This window comes from Bos indicus, chromosome 9, assembly GCF_029378745.1.
Source record: "Bos indicus isolate NIAB-ARS_2022 breed Sahiwal x Tharparkar chromosome 9, NIAB-ARS_B.indTharparkar_mat_pri_1.0, whole genome shotgun sequence".
Taxonomy (NCBI): Eukaryota; Metazoa; Chordata; class Mammalia; order Artiodactyla; family Bovidae; genus Bos; species Bos indicus.
In genome coordinates, this window is record NC_091768.1 from 62,655,885 (window position 1) to 62,676,935 (window position 21,051).

General features: G+C 38.8%; 1 protein-coding gene across 4 annotated transcripts in view; it reads right to left on the minus strand.

The window, feature by feature from the left end:
• Nucleotides 1–5,184: 5,184 nt before the first annotated feature.
• The window catches only part of CFAP206 (cilia and flagella associated protein 206), a 35,942-nt gene continuing 20,075 nt past the window's right edge, over nucleotides 5,185–21,051 (minus strand). For 3 of the 4 annotated variants that reach the window (XM_070796113.1, XM_019967382.2, XM_070796114.1), the window contains exons 9-13: nucleotides 16,991–17,189; nucleotides 14,909–15,049; nucleotides 12,031–12,224; nucleotides 9,691–9,834; nucleotides 5,187–5,657 (exon numbers count right to left, since the gene is read on the minus strand). In XM_070796113.1, coding sequence (XP_070652214.1) covers nucleotides 5,427–5,657; nucleotides 9,691–9,834; nucleotides 12,031–12,224; nucleotides 14,909–15,049; nucleotides 16,991–17,189 — 909 coding nt within the window. In that variant the 3' untranslated portion in view covers nucleotides 5,187–5,426. Of the gene's footprint in view, nucleotides 5,658–9,690; nucleotides 9,835–12,030; nucleotides 12,225–14,908; nucleotides 15,050–16,990; nucleotides 17,190–21,051 lie in introns of all 4 variants that reach the window. The other variant, XM_019967383.2, reaches the window with a different exon arrangement.

Sequence of the window (21,051 nt, forward strand, 5' to 3'; positions counted from 1 at the left end):
AGACAGCATATTAAAAAGCAGAGACTTTGCCAACAAATGTCTGTCTAGTCAAGGCTATGGATTTTCCAATAGTCATGTATGGATGTGAGAGTTAGACTATAAAGAAAGCTGGGTGCTGAAGAACTGATGCTTTTGAACTGTGGTGTTTGAGAAGACTCTTGAGGGTCCCTTGGACAGCAAGGAGATCCAACCAGTCCATCCTAAAGGAGATCAGTCCTGAATATTCATTGGAAGGACTGATGTTGAAGCTGAAACTCCAATACTTTGGCCACCTGATGTGAAGAACTGACTCACTTGAAAAGACCCTGATGCTGGGAAAGATTGAAGGCGGGAGGAGAAGAGAACAACAGAGGATGAGATGGTTGGATGGCATCACCGACTCAATGGACATGAGTTTCAGTAAACTCCGGGAGTTGGTGATGGATAGGGAGGCCTGGAGTGCAGCAGTCCATGGGGTCACAAAGGGTTGGACATGACTGAGAGACGGAACTGAACTGGTTTAATCCTCTCAGACAAGCCAATGAGTTGGGAACCATTATCCCAATTTTGATGATGAAGAAACTCAGTGGGGAGCGATCAGATAACATAGCTAATAATAAGTAGAAGACCTAGACCTTACTTGCGTGATCACAAAGATCGCTTTACATTTTTTTCCTACTCTTCTGACTGCTTCTCTGTCTTCTCTCTTTCTCCTCATTCCATCCCCATTCACTGGTGATGATCCCCCAAACTACCCTTCTCCAGATCAAATTCTAGTCACCTCTGCTTTTCTTTCTTTGTCATTTCTTAAATTCAAAATTTCTAGTACTGAACACATTATCTTTTTTGACCAACCACTTCCCCTTCTCATATCATCCTCTGTTTCCCAGGGTAGAAACTTTGATTTTCCCTTCTCTTTCCTGGGCTGTTATATCTCCTTCCTTAAATCTCACATTTGTCCCTTCCTGTCATCCAAAACCACGATGCCCTAACCCTTGTTAACAGCTTCCTCTCCATCTCACCCTGGTGGCTTGGCTGGTAAAGAATCCACCTGCAATGCAGGAGACCTGGGTTTGATCCCTGGGTTGGGAAGATGCCCTGCAGAAGGGAAAGGCTACCCACTCCAGTATTCTGGCCTGGAGAATTCTATGGACTGTATAGTCCATGGGGTCACAAAGAGTCGGACACGACTGAGTGACTTTCACTTTCACTTTTCTCCATCTCACCAATTCCAGCATCTCTCTCCCTCAGTGGATCCTCTGTTCCAGAAACAGCCACAGTTTGTTGTTGTTGTTTTTTAATATCATACTACAGAAAGGCAGCACATTCCTCTGTCTTTCAGAGTTCTCCAAAATCTATGCCAACCCTCCTCATCCAGCTTTATTTTCCACCAACTTCCCCAAAAGTGATCTCCTTTTTCCTCTCTGTGTTTCTTCCTTTTATTTTCCAATAACTACTTTACCACCTTGACTATTAAAATAATCACTCAACCAATACCCTGCTTCCAGTCTGTCCTTTCTTTCATTCCTTTTTAAAAAAACTCATTCATCCAACAAGATACAGTAACAATACTAGGGAGGTAGAAATGGCTAAAACACAACTCAGATCTCAAGAAATGCACAGTCTAACAGGAGAATACAGAGGGACACATATAGACCTTTTTATTTCAAGCCCTATTATAGTAAAAGTATGGATAAACTCCTGTGAAAATCGAAAGAAGAAGAATTAATTATCTCAAAGGTGATGGGGAAAACCTTCACTGAAAAAGTGAAATCTGATAAACAGATGTTCAAGCTGAATTTAGAAAAGGCAGAGGAAAAAGAGATCAAATTGCCAACATCCACTGGATCATCAAAAAAGCAAGAGAGTTCCAGAAAAATATCTATTTCTGCTTTACTGACCATACCAAAGCCTTTGACTGTGTGGATCACAACAAACCGTGGAAAATTTTTAAAGAGATGGGAATACCAGACCACCTGACCTGCCTACTGAGAAATCTGTGCAGGTCAAGAAGCAACAGTTAGAAATGGACATGGAACAACAGACTGGTTCCAAATCGGGAAAGAAGTACGTCAAGGCTGTATATTGTCATCCTGCTTATTTAAGTTATATGCAGAGTACATCATGAGAAATGCTGGACTGGATGAAGCACAAGCTGGAATCAAGATTGCTGGGGGAAATATCAATAACCTCAGATATGCAGATGACACCACCCTTATGGCAGAAAGTGAAGAAGAACTAAAAAGCCTCCTGATGAAAGTGAAAGAGGAGAGTGAAAAAGTTGGCTTAAAACTCAACATTCAGAAAACTAAGATCATGGCCGCTGACCCCATGACTTCATAGATGGGGCAACAGTGTCAGACTTTATTTTTTGGGCTCCAAAATCACTGCAGATGGTGACTGCAGCCATGAAATTAAAAGACGCTTACTCCTTGGAAGAAAAGTTATGACCAACCTAGACAGAATATTAAAAAGCAGAGACATTACTTTGCCAACAAAGATCCATCTAATCAAAGCTATGGTTTTCCCAGTAGTCAGGTATGGATGTGAGAGTTGGACTATAAAGAAAGCTGAGTGCCAAAGAATTGATAATTTTGAACTATGGTGTTGGAGAAGACTCTTGAGAGTGCCTTGGACAGCAAGGAGATCCAACCAGTCCATCCTAAAGGAAATCAATCCTGAATATTCATTGGAAGGACTGATGCTGAAGTTGAAACTCCAATACTTTGGCCACCTGATGCAAAGAACTGACTCAATGGAAAAGACCCTGATGCTAGGAAAGATTGAAGGCAGGAGGAGAAGGGGATGACAGAGGATGAGATGGTTGGATGGCATCACTGACTCAATGGACATGAGTTTGAGTAAACTCCAGGAGTTGGTGATGGACAGGGAGGCTTGGCATGCTGCAGTCCATGGGGTGGCAAAGAGTAGGACACAACTGAGCAACTGAACTGAACTGATGAACAGATTTCATGGGGACAAACATTTTCTAGGGCTGTCTGTGGAGTCTATTCCACGGGACAAAGGTATATTGAAGACTCTAATATATTCAGACTGTTTGGACTCTGCCTACTATGTATATAATGTGTACAGTGAGCATGGAGGCAGAATATGCAACTAAAAGATAAAGGGATATATTTTGAAAAGTCTCACATGTGTTAAGGAATTTTTACTTTATCCCCTAGATAATGAAAAAAAGTGTCTTTTTAAGTAAGAGGAGTGAGGGTTGGCAGGGAGGGAGCCAGGTGATCTGATCAGATTTATATGTTACAAAAATCATGCTGGTGAATCAAGCAATAGTTCTAAATCTAAATTATGACAACAGCAGTAAGAATAGGAAGACACAGATCTCAAAGGCAGCTGAAGCCAAATCAACAGGGTGCAATGACTAGTTAAATGTAGGGGCTGTGGGAGACAGTCCAGAAGTTTTTAATTTATGCTGCTGAGTAGGTGGTGATACCTTTGACCACAGAAGGAAATACAGAGGGAGAAACAAGTGTGGTAGAGAAAATGAATTCAGGCTATGACCTGCTGAAATGGTGTTGACCATCTGAAACTGGGTCCAACATATGATTAAAACTCTTTAGAGAGGTCCTGGAAGAAGACGAGTTGACCATGTGACCTAGCTCCCTTTATTCTGATTCTTTTATTCTTACCAGATGACTTTCTGATATTAGCTTTGCAAATCGTATTTTGTGTTTTTATTTGCTTGGCAATTCTACTTTCAGCCCTAACTTCAGAACCCCAAATTGTGGTTTATCGGCCATTCTTTTCTGTGTTTAGGAATCTTGTAAGATCAAAAAATGGTTGATTAGAACAGGTAAAATCAAATTCCTGAATTTGTAAAGTTTAGTACCACCTTTAACCATCCCACCATCTTCAGGGACAGAGCCCTCACACCCCCACTCTCACCCCCAGGTTTTTTGCCTCAACAGCCAGCCAATCTATCTTTAACATCACTTTTAAATTACAGGTATGATAAACAGCAAGGTCCTACTGTGTAACAGAGGGAACTAAATTCAGTATCTTATGATAAACCATAATGGAAAAGAATATAAAAAAGATGTAAGTGAATCCCTTTGCTTAACATTGTAAATCAACTATATTTCAATTAAAAAATTAAACTATAGGTATGAAAATCATGATAACTTAGAAGGAGATCTGTTTTTTGAAGTTTACCTCTATAATATATGTGGGAAATGGATTTTGAAGCATATCATGCTATTAATGTAACATTTAACCTATATAGAAAACAAACTATACAAACCCCTTAAGAGTCACATAAGTAAAAAAAATGTAGTAAATATAAATGAACCCCCAGCTGCTGAGGCAAGTTTTAACAGCCTGTCCATCTGAGAGTCTTCATTACCCATCCATGTGTATTGGGAGCATGTAAGGCAGTAAGAAAACAACGGCTGTAAAATTCAGCTCTCAGTAATTCACAGGGGCCTGAAACAGCTGCCTGTGGAGTCAGGCAAACAGGGCAAAGGAGTGAAGCGGGAGCCCCGTAAGGCGCCGGAGTTGCCCCGCTGTTACACTGCAACCAGAGGCACCTGCCCTACAAAAGGGCAGAGCCACTGCTTACGGAAGGCTGACCGAGTTATTCCAGAAGGCTGCCAGATATTCCAGTCTTTTCAAGGGGCCATCAGCCAGACTCCAAGTAAAATTTCCAGATTTTAAAAGACATCATGTGATCACAACTATGACTTAGGGTTACATTTTAAGTACTATTACAATTAGAAAAGAGAAAAGAGAGGTTAAAAAAATAAGTGTTCAACAAATTAGTGCTAGATAAAAGATAAACAGATAAAATAATCTGAGTAAAGGAATACTGAAGTATTAAAATCAAGACCTCAATTGGGATAAATAAACAAAAATAAAAACATCATGTGGGCCTTTGTTCTAACTGTTCCAAATTAATGAAATCTTATACCAATTTAATTCATGTTACATTGGATAGCTAATGAAGCTGAAACTGTTAACTACATTTAAAATTTTTAATGTTCAATATTAACTGTGATTTTAGAAATAAACTTCTATCCCAGGCATAATAATCTGATACTAATGTATAAAAAGTTATCTAAATAAATTTCCATCCCAAGCATAATAATATTATATATATATAACTATCTAATCATATGTTAATATATTAATATCTAATAATTTCAGTCTTGATGCTGCCAAACATTTTCTTAGAAGTCAAAGAGGAATGGACAGAGTTTTACTTTTCAATTTTAATAGAATGAAAAAATGTATTACAGAAAACAATGTTTCCTTTTTTGTAGGAGTTTGACAGTGCATATAAATGAGAATCCAAAAACATTCATACCACCAATGAATGTACCAGCCCCCCCAAAGTTAGTGAATTTTCACGGATGCAAACATACTCCTAAATATTTGCCACTGTTCATAAGTTGTGGTATCCATATTAAAAACTCGGTCTCTAACTAGGTTTCATCAACCGCTCTAGTTAAGTTCACCTTGACTCCATAGGTGGTCTTAGTTTGGCCCCCACGGAGACCAGCTATGTAAATCTGGGGCCGGGGCACTCGGCTGCTGCCCTCCCTCATGGACTGCGTACCAACATCCTTTGAAGGGTACACCTGGGAACAGTTTTCTCTTCTCATGTGACTATGATCAGTCTGTACCGAGTGAGTAACTTTCCGACGCAAATTGGCCTAAGTAGAAAGAGAATTACACTGGAATGAACATTCCTCTAAAGAACAAATAAAATACTCTAAGATACTAGTTAATATCTGCTTTTTACTCTAAGGTAATAGCTATCAAAAGGAAAGTTATGACCAACCTAGATAGCATATTCAAAAGCAGAGACATTACGTTGCCTACAAAGGTCCATCTAGTCAAGGTTTTTCCAGTGCTCATGTATGGATGTGAGAGTTGGACTGTGAAGAAAGCTGAGCGCCAAAGAATTGATGCTTTTTAACTGTGGTGTTGGAGAAGACTCTTGAGAGTCCCTTGGACTGCAAGGAGATCCAACCAATCCATTCTAAAGGAGGTCAGTCCTGGGTGTTCACTGGAAGGACTGATGCTAAAGCTGAAACTCCAATACTTTGGCCACCTCATGCAAAGAGTTGACTCATTGGAAAAGACTCTGATGCTGGGAGAGATTGGGGGCAGGAGGAGAAGGGGACGACAGAGGATGAGATGGCTGGATGGCATCACCAACTCAATGGACATGAGTTTGAGTAAACTCCGGGAGTTGGTGATGGACAGGGAGGCCTGGTGTGCTGCGATTCATGGGGTCACAAAAAGTCGGACACGACTGAGCAACTGAACTGAACTGAACTGAACTGAGTAGCTAATATCTGCCTTTTTTTCCCCCTCCTCTCCATCCACAAAGAAATTAGTCCTACAACACAGCATGTTTCTACAAAACATTAAAATATTAGACAATTTAGAGCATGTTAGAAAATAAATACCCTTTGCTGAGAAGTAGGAAAATAGATTAATGAAAATGGACATAAAAACCTAAAGAGAAAATGTACAGATTCAAATGTACAGTGAGCTCAATTCATTATTATACTTTGAGAGTCATACCACTTGGATTTTTTTTTCCCCACCATTCTTGGTTTATTTGTTTAAAAGACAAAAATTTTAAGATTTCCACTGTCTTACTTAAATGGGCTTCACCCAACACTTAATTTGAAATGTTCAGATGTTTCCAGATAATATTTTATATTATTCTACATTTTGCTTACTCCTTTTACAGATTACTAGTAAACATTAGGTTAAACAGATTACTCCAGCTGGGAAGCAAAGAAGAGTTTATATAAAGGAGAATAAGGGTTTTACTGAAGGTGTGGTGAAGCCACAGGAAAAAACTCAGAAGGGATTAGAACATGTGAGTTAAGAAGGAGAGACCTAGAATTAGAGGAAACATTTCAGAGTTTGAGATACTGCAGATGATGGAGAACTACTTCTGCCCACAACTTATTGTCTACATTAGTAGGGCTTTACTATTCCTATGTCTTCATTAGCATAATTTTACTATTCTGAGAGTCTCTTGCCAAAGCAAATCACTTGACTTCATTATACAGCATCCTGAAAGATGCATCAACTCTTCAGTAGTAAACATTAACACAGAGAAGAAACCCTAGGACTCTTTGTATCAGTTGCCTTCAGATTTACCTGCTTATTTCCATCAATCCTGGACTGCGTGTTCATGATCTTTACCCAACCCAATTCAAGCCTCAAACCCATCCCCCAATTGATCCCAGGCATTGAAACACCTACCTTCAACTAAACTTCGAAGTCTCAATAAATCCTGACCTTACTCTTCCCCACTCCAAGACTCTGCAAAGCTCTGCTGAAGGGGTGGTTTCCCTCACCACTGTAAGCCATATACTCAGTTTTGTCTTATCAACAAGTTGTTCTGGGTAATATATGGGGAGCTGGCATTCAACATGCTGCAAATCTAGGGGTAATTTGGTCTAAGGTGGGGATCTGAATGAAGCTGAAGAATGAGAAGAGAGAGTCCAGTTAGTACAAAGTTCCACCCCACTGAACACTCCATTCTCTTTTTAAAATTTCCAGCCCAGATCTAACATTTACTTCTCACAGTCTGTCTAACCATCACTCCTCTCTTCTCCATTGCCTATCTGTATCTCAAGGTCAACTTAATACGTCACCTATGTCAATGGGATAGAATTTTTATTTCACTTCTGCTAAACCACTTAACAGAACTGTATCAATGTTCACCTGCTAAACTATTAGTTCCTGAAGAACAAAGCAGCAGGGTATGTAAGCTACCCAGTACACATCTGATGACTTCGTGCAAGTATAGTAGATAATAGAAAAGAATACAGGGAATGGGAGCTTCAAGAACTACAAAAGAATAACTGGTGAGAATGCTAATGGGACGATGATTGGAAGATACACCAGGAAGCTGAAGCTTTCTCATCTCGAGAGATCAGGGGCTAAAAAGTTGCCACCAGGGAGGATAACAAGGGAATTGATATGGTTAGTGACAAGAGAGACTGAATATACAAACAGACATAGGCTGGACCTTATATGAAATAGAACTCTAACCTACAACCTCTGCAGCAACCAGTCTCAGAAGATAAACCACAACCTCAGTAGCTGTAGCAATCAGCTCAGAACAGCCCTATTTTTTTTTGGCTGCCTCCCCTTCCAACTCTGAACCAATCAGAGAAAGCCTAATGCTCACTAAGCCAATCACATGAGATGCCCTGCTGCTAGTTAGCCTGCATGTAGTTAGTCTGCCTCTTGTTTCCTGTCCCTTGGACTGCAAGAAGATCCATCCAGTCTATTCTAAAGGAAATCAGTCCTGAATATTCATTGGAAGGACTGATGCTGAAGCTGAAACTTTGGCCACCTGATGCAAAGATCTGACTCATTGGAAAAAGCCCTGATGCTGGGAAAGATTGAAGGCAGGAAGAGAAGGGGACGACAGAGGATGAGATGGTTGGATGGCATCACCGACTCAATGGACATGAGTTTGAGCAAGCTCTGGGAGTTGATGATGGACAGGGAAGCCTGGTGTGCTGCAGTCCATGGGGTCGCAAAGCGCCAGACATGATTGAGGGACTGAACTGAACTGAGTTTCCTGTCAACTTCCTCCAGAGGAATACCCAAGCCTCCCCCTTTTTCACTATAAAACTTTTTCACTCCTCTCCCCTACTCTGAGTCCCTGCCCAATGCAAGTGATGGTGACTGACTCCTTGGATACAGCAATCTTTAAATAAATAGCCTCTGTTCTCACATGAGTAGTCTTCATTTATTTCCATACCTTATTTCAGTTAAAGAGATGGATAAAATATACTGAGAAAAGGCTACAGATAAAAGAGGTCTGTTCCTTCACACTGTATTTGCTGTTTAAAATGACAAGATGCTATAAAAAGGATGAGTGGAGGGAATTCCACTGAGTCAGATAAGGATGAAAGTTTTAAAGACAGACTTCAAGGGTAGGTGCATGCCTGAGTGCTAAGTCACTTCAGTCATGTCCAAATCTTTGCAACCCCAAGGACTATAGCTCTCCAGGATCCTCTGTCCAAGGGATTCTTCAGGCAAGAATACTGAAGTGGGTTGCCATGCCCTCCTCCAGGGGATCGTTCCGACCCAGGGATTGAACCTGCATCTCTTATGTCTCCTGCATTGGCAGGCGGGTTCTTTAGCACCAGCATCACCTGGGAAGCCCTCAAGGGTAGGCACCTGCTGTGATTAAGATGACTAAGAATCGGAAGGACAGGCGTGTCAAGTGTCTGGAAGGAACACATTGACAATAAGAGGAGAATGTATCTGTGATATAATAGAGGTAGCATTCTGCTTCTCAAGAAAGTCCAAAAAGGAGAAGAGTATGCTTTAAATGATTAGAAGAAGCTGGAGGGCTTTACATACTAGCACCCCATAGGTTGGCACAGTAGATTAAAACCATTATATAGATCAATAGAGAGACAGAAGGATAGAAACTATTACTGTTATAGTTACTGACTGATAAAATTTGAGAGCAGCTTCATGCTTTTATATTTCTACATATGCTTAATACTAGAAGATAATGTTGTAAAGCTAGAAAATTATAAATTATGCTAATTATTTTTATTTTAGCAAAAAAAACTGTACAACTCACTATTTCATGTAAATAATTTAGCATACCAACTCTATGAATAACAGATTAAAATTCTTCAAAATTCTCCAACTATAAATAATTTAGAGGATAATATTGTTACAAACCAATTTTATAGCTTTTCTTCTTAATTCCCATTCATTCCACTCATATGATCTCACAATTGTTGGTGGCAACAAGTGCGTATCCGTCTGAGTGCCAGTTTCACATTTTGTAATTGGTTTTATATAACGTTTGTCAACCTCTTTCATCTAAAGAAGTAGAGTTTTATAATTAATACTTCTAAAAAATAAACATTATTTTACAGATAACTAAAATATTTAGCTAAAATTAACAAAACATTAGAAAAAGAAGAATATGAAACTTACTTGTAAATATCAGCAAAGAAAAAAAAATAAAAGCTCATAATTAAAGTAAGCCAAATGTAATTAATTTCCTGGGCATTGTGGATTTGTGCCCAATTTTATTTTATACCTCCTTAATGTAGGAGGTATATTTTGAAAGGAGAAAACATAACATCACTCATTCCCAAATCAAATGCTCCTCTCCAATTTTCACAATTGAAGCATAAGTGAATACCTTATTGGAAATGGATTGAAGCTTAGAATAGCTATTAAGTATTAGGTATAAATCATGTTTGTTTAAGGTATCAGAATACCTTTAGAATATATCTTAAACAATGTATACACAGCAGATTATTATCCATTTTAGTTAAATAGATTCATTTTTCTTCCAAAGCACCCAGAAGCTCACTACAGTATTAAAATATTGAGTATTCAATAATTCCAGGCTAAACAAGTTATGATTATGCTGGAAATGAGGCTGCTGGAGCAGGTAGAGAGGCTTAAGAAACTCCAGTCCTAGAGAAGGAGAGGGCAAATAGATTAACTTCTTTCTCCAAATCAAGAAACAGATGATTTACTAAATGCCTACTATTTAGCATAAGATATAATTTCTGCCTTCAAAATGACCTTATGATATAATTAGGTAGATAAAAAGATCCTGAAAGATAACAATATTATATCAATACAAGCAAATGGCAAGTAAAAATTATGAATATAATATGAAATATGTAGAGGGAATACTCACTTCTAAGGGTAGTGAAGGTTAGTGAAGGATTAAATACACAGAAAGGGAAAACCAGGAATGTAGGAGGAAATTGTCCTTTAATAGAAAAGATATCCACACTCAGCATGCCTTTCTGATTATCTGAGTCTAGTCTTTCCCTGTCTTCCTGCTACCTTAAAAGGACAGCTGCAGTGTCACATCAACAGGCTGGCAGAGGGGTGTCAGAACAAGAGTGCCAACAGCAGATCCCTTTCAGCCATGTCATCCCTGGCCGGTTCTCAGTCTCCTTGCCCAAGCATTCAGACCACCCTCTGTGCTCACAGTCACCAGCCCCATCTTCCTCCTACCAGTTACTGCTGGGGTCCTTGCCAACCCAGTTAGTCCAGCCCAAACCCACCTGCTTGATCATTAGAATGTTGATACATATTAAAAAAAAATTCATAAATAATGCCTTGCAGGATTTTACTTTAGTGAGTTTAAAAGGGGTAAATTAAACCAGAGAGGATGACAGAGTAATTAAAAGTTGGAACAGTGAAAATGAGAGGCAAGAAGAAAACAAGGATCTACAACAGCAGAATGGGAACTCCTGCAGGCAGGGATTGTTACCTGCTTTGTTCACTGTGCCAAGTATCATGCCTGGCACATGGCAAGCAGTTCAGGAAATGTCTGTTGAATGTATTAGGGGATAGGCACCAATTCACACAGAAACACACCTTCAGATTCATTCTGCAGCCTTTCAGACTACTGCCATTTAAACTTGTTAAATGATTCCACACCTCTGAGCGTGAGTTATCACCTGTATTACCTGTACTGAGCTCCTTCAGTTTTAGACAAGGAAATACTGTAGTTTCAATGATTTATCTCAATTGGCACCCTACTCCAGTACGCTTGCCTGGAAAATCCCATGGACGGAGGAGCCTGGTAGGCTGCAGTTCGTGGGGTCGCTAAAAGTCAGACACAACTGAGCGACTTCACTTTCACTTTTCACTTTCACATACTGGAGAAGGAAATGGCAACCCACTCCAGTGTTCTTGCCTGGAGAATCCCAGGGACGGGGGAGCCTGATGGGCTGCCGTCTATGGGGTCGCACAGAGTCAGACATGACTGAAGCGACTTAGCAGCAGCAGCAGCAGTCTTGTCCTTCCAGATTTTTTCCAGTCCAATTCATCAGTTTGACTCCTTATCTTGTTTTCATTTACTTTTTGTGGATTTCCTTAGTTTCCATCTTTGGATGTGAATGCCTTTCAGATAACCTGTAAAGGCCCTCATCTGACCATGTCTCCTGCCTGGACTTGGGAAGCATTCTACAACAAAATGTAACTTTTTTATCAACTACATTTTTAAATGTCATAAATTCTTAAAATGCCAACCCTGCTTACCTGAGAATACTGAATAAGGCTTTCAAACTGTTGATGAAGTTCCAGTAGCTGAATCAATTCTGCATTTCTTTTGGCTTTTTCTCTAATTATATCAATGTAATTTTCAGGATTTTCTGCAAACGAATATGCAGCATCTCTGGTATTGAAAGTATAATACTTATCTTTATATTTCAAAATTCCAATTGATGGATTTCCTGAAAATTAAGAAAAGGAACTAAATTAGATAGGAAATACTCAGTGATTCTATGTTTATAATACGCTCATAGAACCCTTCCCTCATACTCCATTTTTAATACATCACATGTCTTTATTTAGCTGAAATGTTACAACTAGCAGTTTTAAGTTACACATTTTGTTAAATTATATTTATGTAAAATTCAAAAGAAATTTATTTTATATTTTTAATTTGGGAGGGAGGGGCCACACCATGCCACATACAGGATCTTCGTTCCCTGACTAGAGATTGAAACTATGCCTCCTGCATTGGAAGCGTGGAGTCTTAACCACTGGACTGCTAGGGAAGTACCATATTGTTAAGCTTTAAATTATGATTTTATCTAAATATAGTTCACTATCCAGATATAAGTTGCTTAAAAATCTTCTATGGGAAGCCACTTAGTCATCTAGCAGGTTTTTCAAATCTCCTTAAACCAAACCAACTACTAGAAGCATTGTTTTAAAAATAATTTGGTAAGAACTACAAAAATGAGACATTTTTCCCAAAATGCACATTTGCATGTTAGGAAGTATTTCCCACTATGAAAAGATACTACATAAAATATGGGTTATAAGTATCCACAGTTTGTGGGAATTATATAGGAAACAGTAACACTCTTATTATTCATTCTTTCACTTATTTAACAAATATTTATTGACCCTGTTCTTGGCTCTGAGAATACAGTGAAAACAAATCAATAAATATAACATAGGCCAGAGAGTGATCAGTGCTACAGAAAACAAATAAGTAAACAGGTTAAAGTAAAATTAAAGTAAAGCAGTTTAAACAGTCAAAGGAAGGAGGGTGGGATTGATATTTTAAAGTGGGTGAACAGAGAAGGCTGAATAAGATGAGGGAGCAAGGTATGTAGCTATGTGGGGGTGAGGGGGAGAGTGGTCCAAGTAGAGGGAATAGTCAGTGCAAAAGCTCTGAGGTGAAAAATGGACTTGGAATGTTTGGGAATAGCAAGAAGGCCAGTGGGGCTGGAGCAGTGTGCAAGGGAAGAAGGGGCAGACAATAAAGTCAACGATGTCATCTGAAAGGACTCTGTCAGGTAAGCCCCAGCATCACCTGGGGACTCAAGCCCTGTGATCTGCAGTCTTGAGGAAGGAGAGACTCCTAGAGCATTCCTCCCAGGCAGCGTAGGTGGCTACTGCCCAGAGAACAGTGTAGATGTAGAAGCAATGGAATAAGCAGAAATAAAGTCTCCAGACTAGCTGATTCAGAAAGGATGCTAAAACCCAAAGCCCCACAAGTCTGTCTACTTTTCTCATTCTCCCCCTTTCTTAGAATCATAGTTGATGGGAGCTGGAAGGGACCAAAGAGATTTCCTAATTGGTCCTTCTCCTTTTCTGGACCTGGAAACTGAGGTCCAAAGCACAAGATTTGCTCAAAATTACCCTGTTTACTAACAGACAATGGGGACTAGAAACCAGGCTCTCCAAGTGCTGCTACTGCTAAGTCGCTTCAGTTGTGTCCGACTCTGTGCAACCCCTAGACGGCAGCCCACCAGGCTCCGCCGTCCCTGGGATTCTCCAGGCAAGAACACTGGAGTGGGTTGCCATTTCCTTCGCCAATGCATGAAAATGAAAAGTGAAAGTGAAGTTGCTCAGTCGTGTCCGACTCTTTGCAACCCCACGGACTGTAACCTACCAGGCTCCTCCATCCATAGCTTTTCCAGCCACATGGTGGTACTGCTCTCTTCACTCTGCATCCATGTTTCTCTCTGTTTGTCTATCTCATGACTCCCTTCCTTTTGTATTTGTGAACAGAGAGAGAGAGAGAAATTGGGGAGAGGGGAGGAAAGGGAAGGAAAAAACAGAACAGAGAAGAAAGAAACCACCTCCATTCCATTGCTTTTCATTACTTCATGGCTCTTGTTTGGTTTCTCTCCACTATCAGTGACCCTCATGGGACCTCAGAATACTATTCTCTCAGTTCCCCAAGGTAAACCTTTTATTACTCCCATAATAAAAAAATCTACTACCATAAAAAAAGGAGTCAAAGTGTATGTTCTCTACCCTGCATATATACAATCCCAATAATTCTTTGTAATGATTCTATTTCTAATTCACATGGCACTTTTTGAATAATAATTTATTTTCCTCTCAATTTCTGATTTACTTTGTTTTGGAGAAGCTCCAGTAATATATATATACCTCATAGGGGAATTTGACTTGATAAAATACTGGCCATTTCTTTAGTGGGATCTGACTTATACAGAAATACTGATCTATGTTAATGGAATAGAGCCATAAAGTGACAAAGAATATTTTTTAATAAACATATCGGTCACACTAGTGTTGCTCTTTCAAGTAATCACTTTGGAAAATGACATATTTTAGGAATGCCATATAATGTTTCTGGAATCCTTCACTGACATATGAGTCATCCCCTCTTATGACACTGCAGCACTTATATTTCATGATATACATTCCATCACTTATCACTTGCATTGTAACTTATTTATGTCAGTTTATCAGGTTATACTGCAAGCGCTTCAAAGATAAATACTTCATTTGGATCACATTTGTAGCTCCTTTCTTAGTTCAACATTAGATTCCATAAAGTTTTACAAAGTGAATGAGTGACAATAAGCACATTTCATTTAAATAAAAAAAAATTCGAGAAGGGAGAACAGTATTATTTCCAATGACGTACCTGGAAGGAGAAGACCATCTGTTGTAGCAAAAGTGTAAGCACAAAATCCCCGATACTGAATCAATAATTTATCAAAATTGGCTGTTGTCTCTGGGAAAAGCCACTCCAGTTTTTTGAAATCTGCCACATTTACTTTATCTTCTAAAATGAAAGAGGAGTACAAGAGAAACCTTATTCATTGGGTAAATGAGCAGAAGAGACTGGCTGCTATGTGACTAAAACAGAAATAAATTAACTAACAGCATAGCTCTTAGTAACATAATATGCAAGGTGACAAAATACTTTGAATACGATGCTTATATACTAGGACCGTCCCTTCTTGAAATGGTTGAGAATGAGCAGAAAGAGTCACAAAAACATTTTTCAGTAACTTAATTTTGATACAAGGAGTGCAATTTTTGTTCTTCACACTTATAAAAAGTCTTCTTCATGTTGCTACTTTTTTTTTACACAAATAAAAAAGAGCCTTTACAAAGCACTGATGCCTGAGCGTCTTTGCTTTTGCAGTGCTACCTTCACTTCTGTTTCTGGCTCTGTATCCAAACAGTAGACACTATAAACAACCCTGTGGCTACAGCTGGAAGTAAATGCATACTTCAGAAAAAACAAACCTTCTTCCCTCTTCTTTCCTGATGTGCCTGAAAGCTTCAAACAGTGATGAGATGTGGCAAGTATAAATATTTTTAGAAGAACACTGGGTCTCCCAATTCACTGGAGCAGTGACTTGATAAATTGTGTTCTAGTGCATAAACAATTCTGATTCATAGTAGAAGATGACACATCTTGCCAATATGGTTGAATTTAATATCTACTGCTGAAGTGCCTTTAACTTTTCAATTTCATTTAGTATTTGCATAGATATGCTGTTTCAACAAAATGACATGAGTAGGAAAAACTTTAACTGAGAGGAGGTTTTAAAGTCTTTCTGATTTAGTGTTCAGGTTTTACATACTCTAGCAGTTTAAGAGTGAGTGTTACCACTATATTTTATTTTTCACTTTCAAAAAAATAGAATTTGAAAAGGAAATTTAAAGAGTAAACTATTTAATTTCATTTTCTCAAAAAACTTTCCATTTTAGGCAACAATTCAATTCCCAAACTCTATTTTGACATTTCTTATGAATTTTGAGTTGTATTTAACTCAAATTATAGAAGGGGCTACAAATATAAAAAGAAGTTTATTGGTAAAGACAGCCTTTCTATAAGAATCAGTGCATCTCTTAAAGGGTCTAAAATAAGCTCAATTTTACAGGAGTAACATTTATTGATTCATAAATTTCTACCTGAATCTGGGGTAGATATATGGCAAAAAGCACTCTGAAAAAGTGGAGCTTTGTTTGCACAAATAGAGAAAGGATTAACATCCTTTTCTACTACAAACAAATTAACAAAATCACTAAGATTACAACTGAAACCCATAAGCACATGAAATCACTCTTAACCAAAACACTAATAATAACATCAGGAATGATCATTGTTGTTCAGTCGCTAAGTCGTGTCTGACTCTTTGTGACCCCATGGACTGTAGCATGCCAGGCTTCCATGTCCTTCACTATCTTCTGGAGTTTGCTCAAATTTATGTACATTGAGTTGGTGATGAAATCTAACCATCTCATCCTCTACTGCCCCCTTCTCCTTTTGCCTTCAATCTTTCTCAGCATCAGGGGCTTTTCCAATGGGTCAGCTCTTTGCATCAGGTGACCAAAGTATTGGAGCTTCAGCTTCAGCATCAGTCCTTCCAGTGAATATTCAGGACTGCTTTCCTTTAGGATGGACTGGTTGAATCTCCTTGCAGTCCAAGGGACTCTCAAGAGTCTTCTCCAACACCACAGTTAGAAAGCATTAATTCTTCAGCATCGGCCTTCTTTATGGTCCAGTGGTTATTGCTGGATAGCAGACTCTTCAGTTTATATATTTACAGTTTTCTACATTTTCTATAATGAACGTTAGTAGTCTTATAATCAAGAAAGATATTCAAAACTTTATCAGAAAGATAAAAGCTGAAAATTTTAAAACAAAAGAGTGACTTTATTCTAGAGGTAATTTTAATAGGAAGAGGAAATAATAGATGATTTCTATTACCTATGTGCTCTTTTATTCTACACACGTCAGTTTTCACAGTCACTCCATCAAGAAGAACTTGCATCACTTTCTCAGGAAAGAACAGGTCATGAGCCCCCAGGAATGGCTCAAGATGAGTAGTTAAATTACTAAGGATGCTAATCAAGACAGTTTCATCTTGAAAGCTAGTCCACAGGTTGGAAAGGGCAATGAAGATGGGCTGCAGAAGAGACAAAAATGTTCAAAATGTCACTGTTTAATAAAATTATAAATCACTCTTAAAAATTAGTACAAATTTCTGTTGTGATAAAGAGATTAATTCTCTTGTAAGACAAGTGAAAGTCTCATGAAGTTAGACAATAGAATCAGTAGAAATTGGACTCACAAATTACAAGAAAATAAACTTGTATTTCAAAGTATATTATTTTGGTATAATTGTTAGAAAGTTAGTTTATTCAAAAGAACCAAAGACATATGATCATGTAAGAAACATTCACGGACACTTCACTTCAAAAGGTCTAGAGGAAAAAAATCTTTTTTTAAAAAAATAGCTAAATATGACTCATTATAATTAGATTTATCTGGCTCAATTATGATTCAAAAGAACTTGGAAAGTCAGGGATACATCTTGGGGCATTTTCTTGTAAGCTATAAGTTAGAGATTTTGTGTTAGTGAGATAAAATATTTCTTTTTCATATTCATATAACAAAAAATTAATCAGGCCCTACTTATAAGTGAAATAACTTAGGCTTTTGTTCCTTGGTTTTTAAAATCAAATATTGAGAATGATTACAGAAAATTATCAGAAACTCAAAATGCTCCATAAAATATTGTAAATGCATATTGTATATCTTTGGGGCTCCCTGTGCTTAATTGCTCACTCATGTCTGACTCTTTGTGACCCCATGGACTGTAGCCCTCCAGGCTCCTCTGTCCATGGGGATTCCTTAGGCAAGAACACTGGAGTGGTTTACCATGGCCTCCTCCAGGGGATCTTCCCAACCCAGTGATCGCTCCCAGATTTGCCTAAAAAGGTGATGCAGATAATCAGAAAGTCGGAATACGTGCAGGTCTTGTAAACAAAGTGATTTTATCTATCTTTTCAGAAAGGTCACAAGTTACATCACCTCTTTGCTGGAGGCAATTTCTAACTAGCTACTATAAACATGCTTTCAACACTGCACTATGGATTATTTCTGTTGCCACAGACAATACTATGGACCACAGCCTTACCTAACTCAGTGAAGCTATGAGCCATGCTGCGTAGGGCCAACCAAGACAGACGGGTCATGGTGAAGAGTTCTGACAAAATGTGGTCCACTGGAGAAGGGAATGGCAAACCACTTCTGTATCCTTGCCTTGAGAACCCCATAAACAGCATGAAAAGGCAAAAAGATATGACACTGAAAGATGAACTCCTCAGGTTGGTAGGTGCCCAATATGCTACTGGAAAAGAGTGGAGAAATAACTCCAGAAAGAATGAAGAGATGGAGCCAAAGCAAAACAATACCCAGTTGTGGATGTGACTGGTGATGGAAGTAAATTCCAATGCTGTAAAGAGCAATATTGCATAGGAACCTGGAATGTTAGGTCCATGAATCAAGGCAAACTGGAAGTGATCAAACAGGAGGTGGCAAGAATGAACACTGATATTTTAGGAATCAGTGAACTAAAACAGACTGGGATGGGTGAACTTAACTCAGATAATTATATCTACTACTGTGGGAAAGAATCCCTTAGAAGAAATGGAGTAGCCCTCATAGTCAACAAGAGTCCAAAATGCAGTTCTTGGGTGCAATTCCAAAAATGACAGAATGATCTCTGTTCATTTCCAAGGCAAACCATTCAATATCACAATAATCCAAGTCTATGAACCAACCAGTAATGCTGAATAAGCTGAAGTTGAACAGTGCTATGAAGACCCTCTAGAACTAACACCCAAAAAGACGCCCTTTTCATTATAGGGGACTGGAATGCAAAAGTAGGAAGTCAAGAAACACCTGGAGTAACAGGCAAATTTGGCCTTGGAGGACAGAATGAATCAGGGCAAAGGCTTATAGAGTTTTGCTGAGAGAATGCACTGGTCATAGCAAACACCCTCTTCCAACAACACAAGACTCTACACATGGACATCACCAGATGATCAATACCAAAATCAGATTGATTATATTCTTTGCATCCAAAGATGGAGAAGCTCTATACAGTCAGTGAAAACAAGACCAGCAGCTGACTCTGGCTCATATCATGAACTCCTTATTGCAAAATAAAGACTTAAATTGAAGAAAGTAGGGAAAACCACTAGACCATTCAGGTATAACCTAAATCAAAACCCTTATGATTATACAGTAGAAGTGACAAACAGATTCCAGGGATTAGATCTGATAGAGTGCCTGAAGAACTATGAAGGTTCATGACATTGTACAGGAGGTGGTGATCAAGACCACCCCAAAGAAAAAGAAATGCAAAAAGGCAAAATGGTTGTCTGAGGAGGCCTTACGAATAGTAGAGAAGAGAAAGAGAAGTGAAAGGCAAAGGAGAAAAGGAAAGATATACCCATTTGAATGCAGAGTTCCAAACAATAGCAAGAAGAGATAAGAAAGCCTTCTTCAGTGATCAGTGCAAAGAAATAGAGAAAAACAATAGAATGGGAAAGACTAGAGATCTCTTCAAGAAAATTAGAGATACCAAGGGAATATTTCATTCAAGGATGGGCACAATAAAGGACAGAAATGGTATGGACTTAACAGAAGCATAAGATATTAAGAAGAGGTGGCAAGAAAACACAGAAGAACAATACAAAAAAGATCTTCATAGCCCAGATAACCACGATGGTATGACCACTCACCTAGAGCCAGACATCCTGGAATCCGAAGTCAAGTGGGCCTTAGGAAGCATCACTACGAACAAAGCTAGTGGAGATGATGGAATTCCAGTTGAGCTATTTCAAATCCTAAAAGCTGATGCTGTAAAAGTGCTGCACTCAATATGCCAGCAAATTTGGAAAACTCAGCAGTGGCCACAAGACTGGAAAAAGTTAGTTTATCAACCCCAAAGAAAGGCGATGCCAAAGAATGTTCAAACTACTGCATAACTGCACTCCTCTCACATGATAGCAAAGTAATGCTCAAAATTCTTCAAGCCAGGATTCAACAGTACATGAACCGTGAACTTCCAGATGTTCAAGCTGGTTTTAGAAAAGGCAGAGGAACCAGAGATCAAATTGCCAACATCTGTTGGATCGTCAAAAAAGCAAGGGAGTTCCAGAAAAACATCTACTTCTGTTTTTTGACTATACCAAAGCCTTTGACTGTGTGGATCACAACAAAGTGTGGAAAATTCTTCAAGAGATGGGAATACCAGACCACCTAACCTGCCTCCTGAGAAATCTGTATGCAGGTCAAGAAGCAACAGTTAGAAATGGACATGGAACAACAGACTGGTTCCAAATTGGGAAAATGAGTACATCAAAGCTGTATATTGTCATCCTGCTTATTTAACTTATATGCAGAGTACATCATGCAAAATTTCGGGCTGGATGAAGCACAAGGTGGAATCAAGACTGCCGGGAGAAATGTCAATCTCAGATACACAGATGATACCACACTTATGGTTGAAAGCAAAGAATTAAAGAGCCTCTTGATGAAAGTGAAAGAGGAGAGTGAAAAACTTGGCTTAACACTCAGCACACAAAATCGAAGATGATGGCATCCAGTTCCATCACTTCATGGAAAATAGGTGGGGAAACAGTAGAAACAGTGACAGACTTTATTTTTTGGAGCTTCAAAATCACTGCAGATGGTGACTGCAGCCATTAAATTAAAAGCCAAGAAAAGCTATGACCAACAAAAGCAAAGACATTACTTTGCCAACAAAGGTCTCTCTAGTCAAAGCTATGGTTTTTCCAGTAGAATCATGTATGGATGTGAGAGCTGGACCATAAGAAAGCTAAGCACCGAAGAATTGATGCTTTTAAACTGTGGTGTTGGAGAAGACTCTTGAGAATCCCTTGGACTGTAAGGATATCAAACCAGTCAATCCTAAAGGAAATCAGCCCTGAATATTTATTGGAAGGACTGATGCT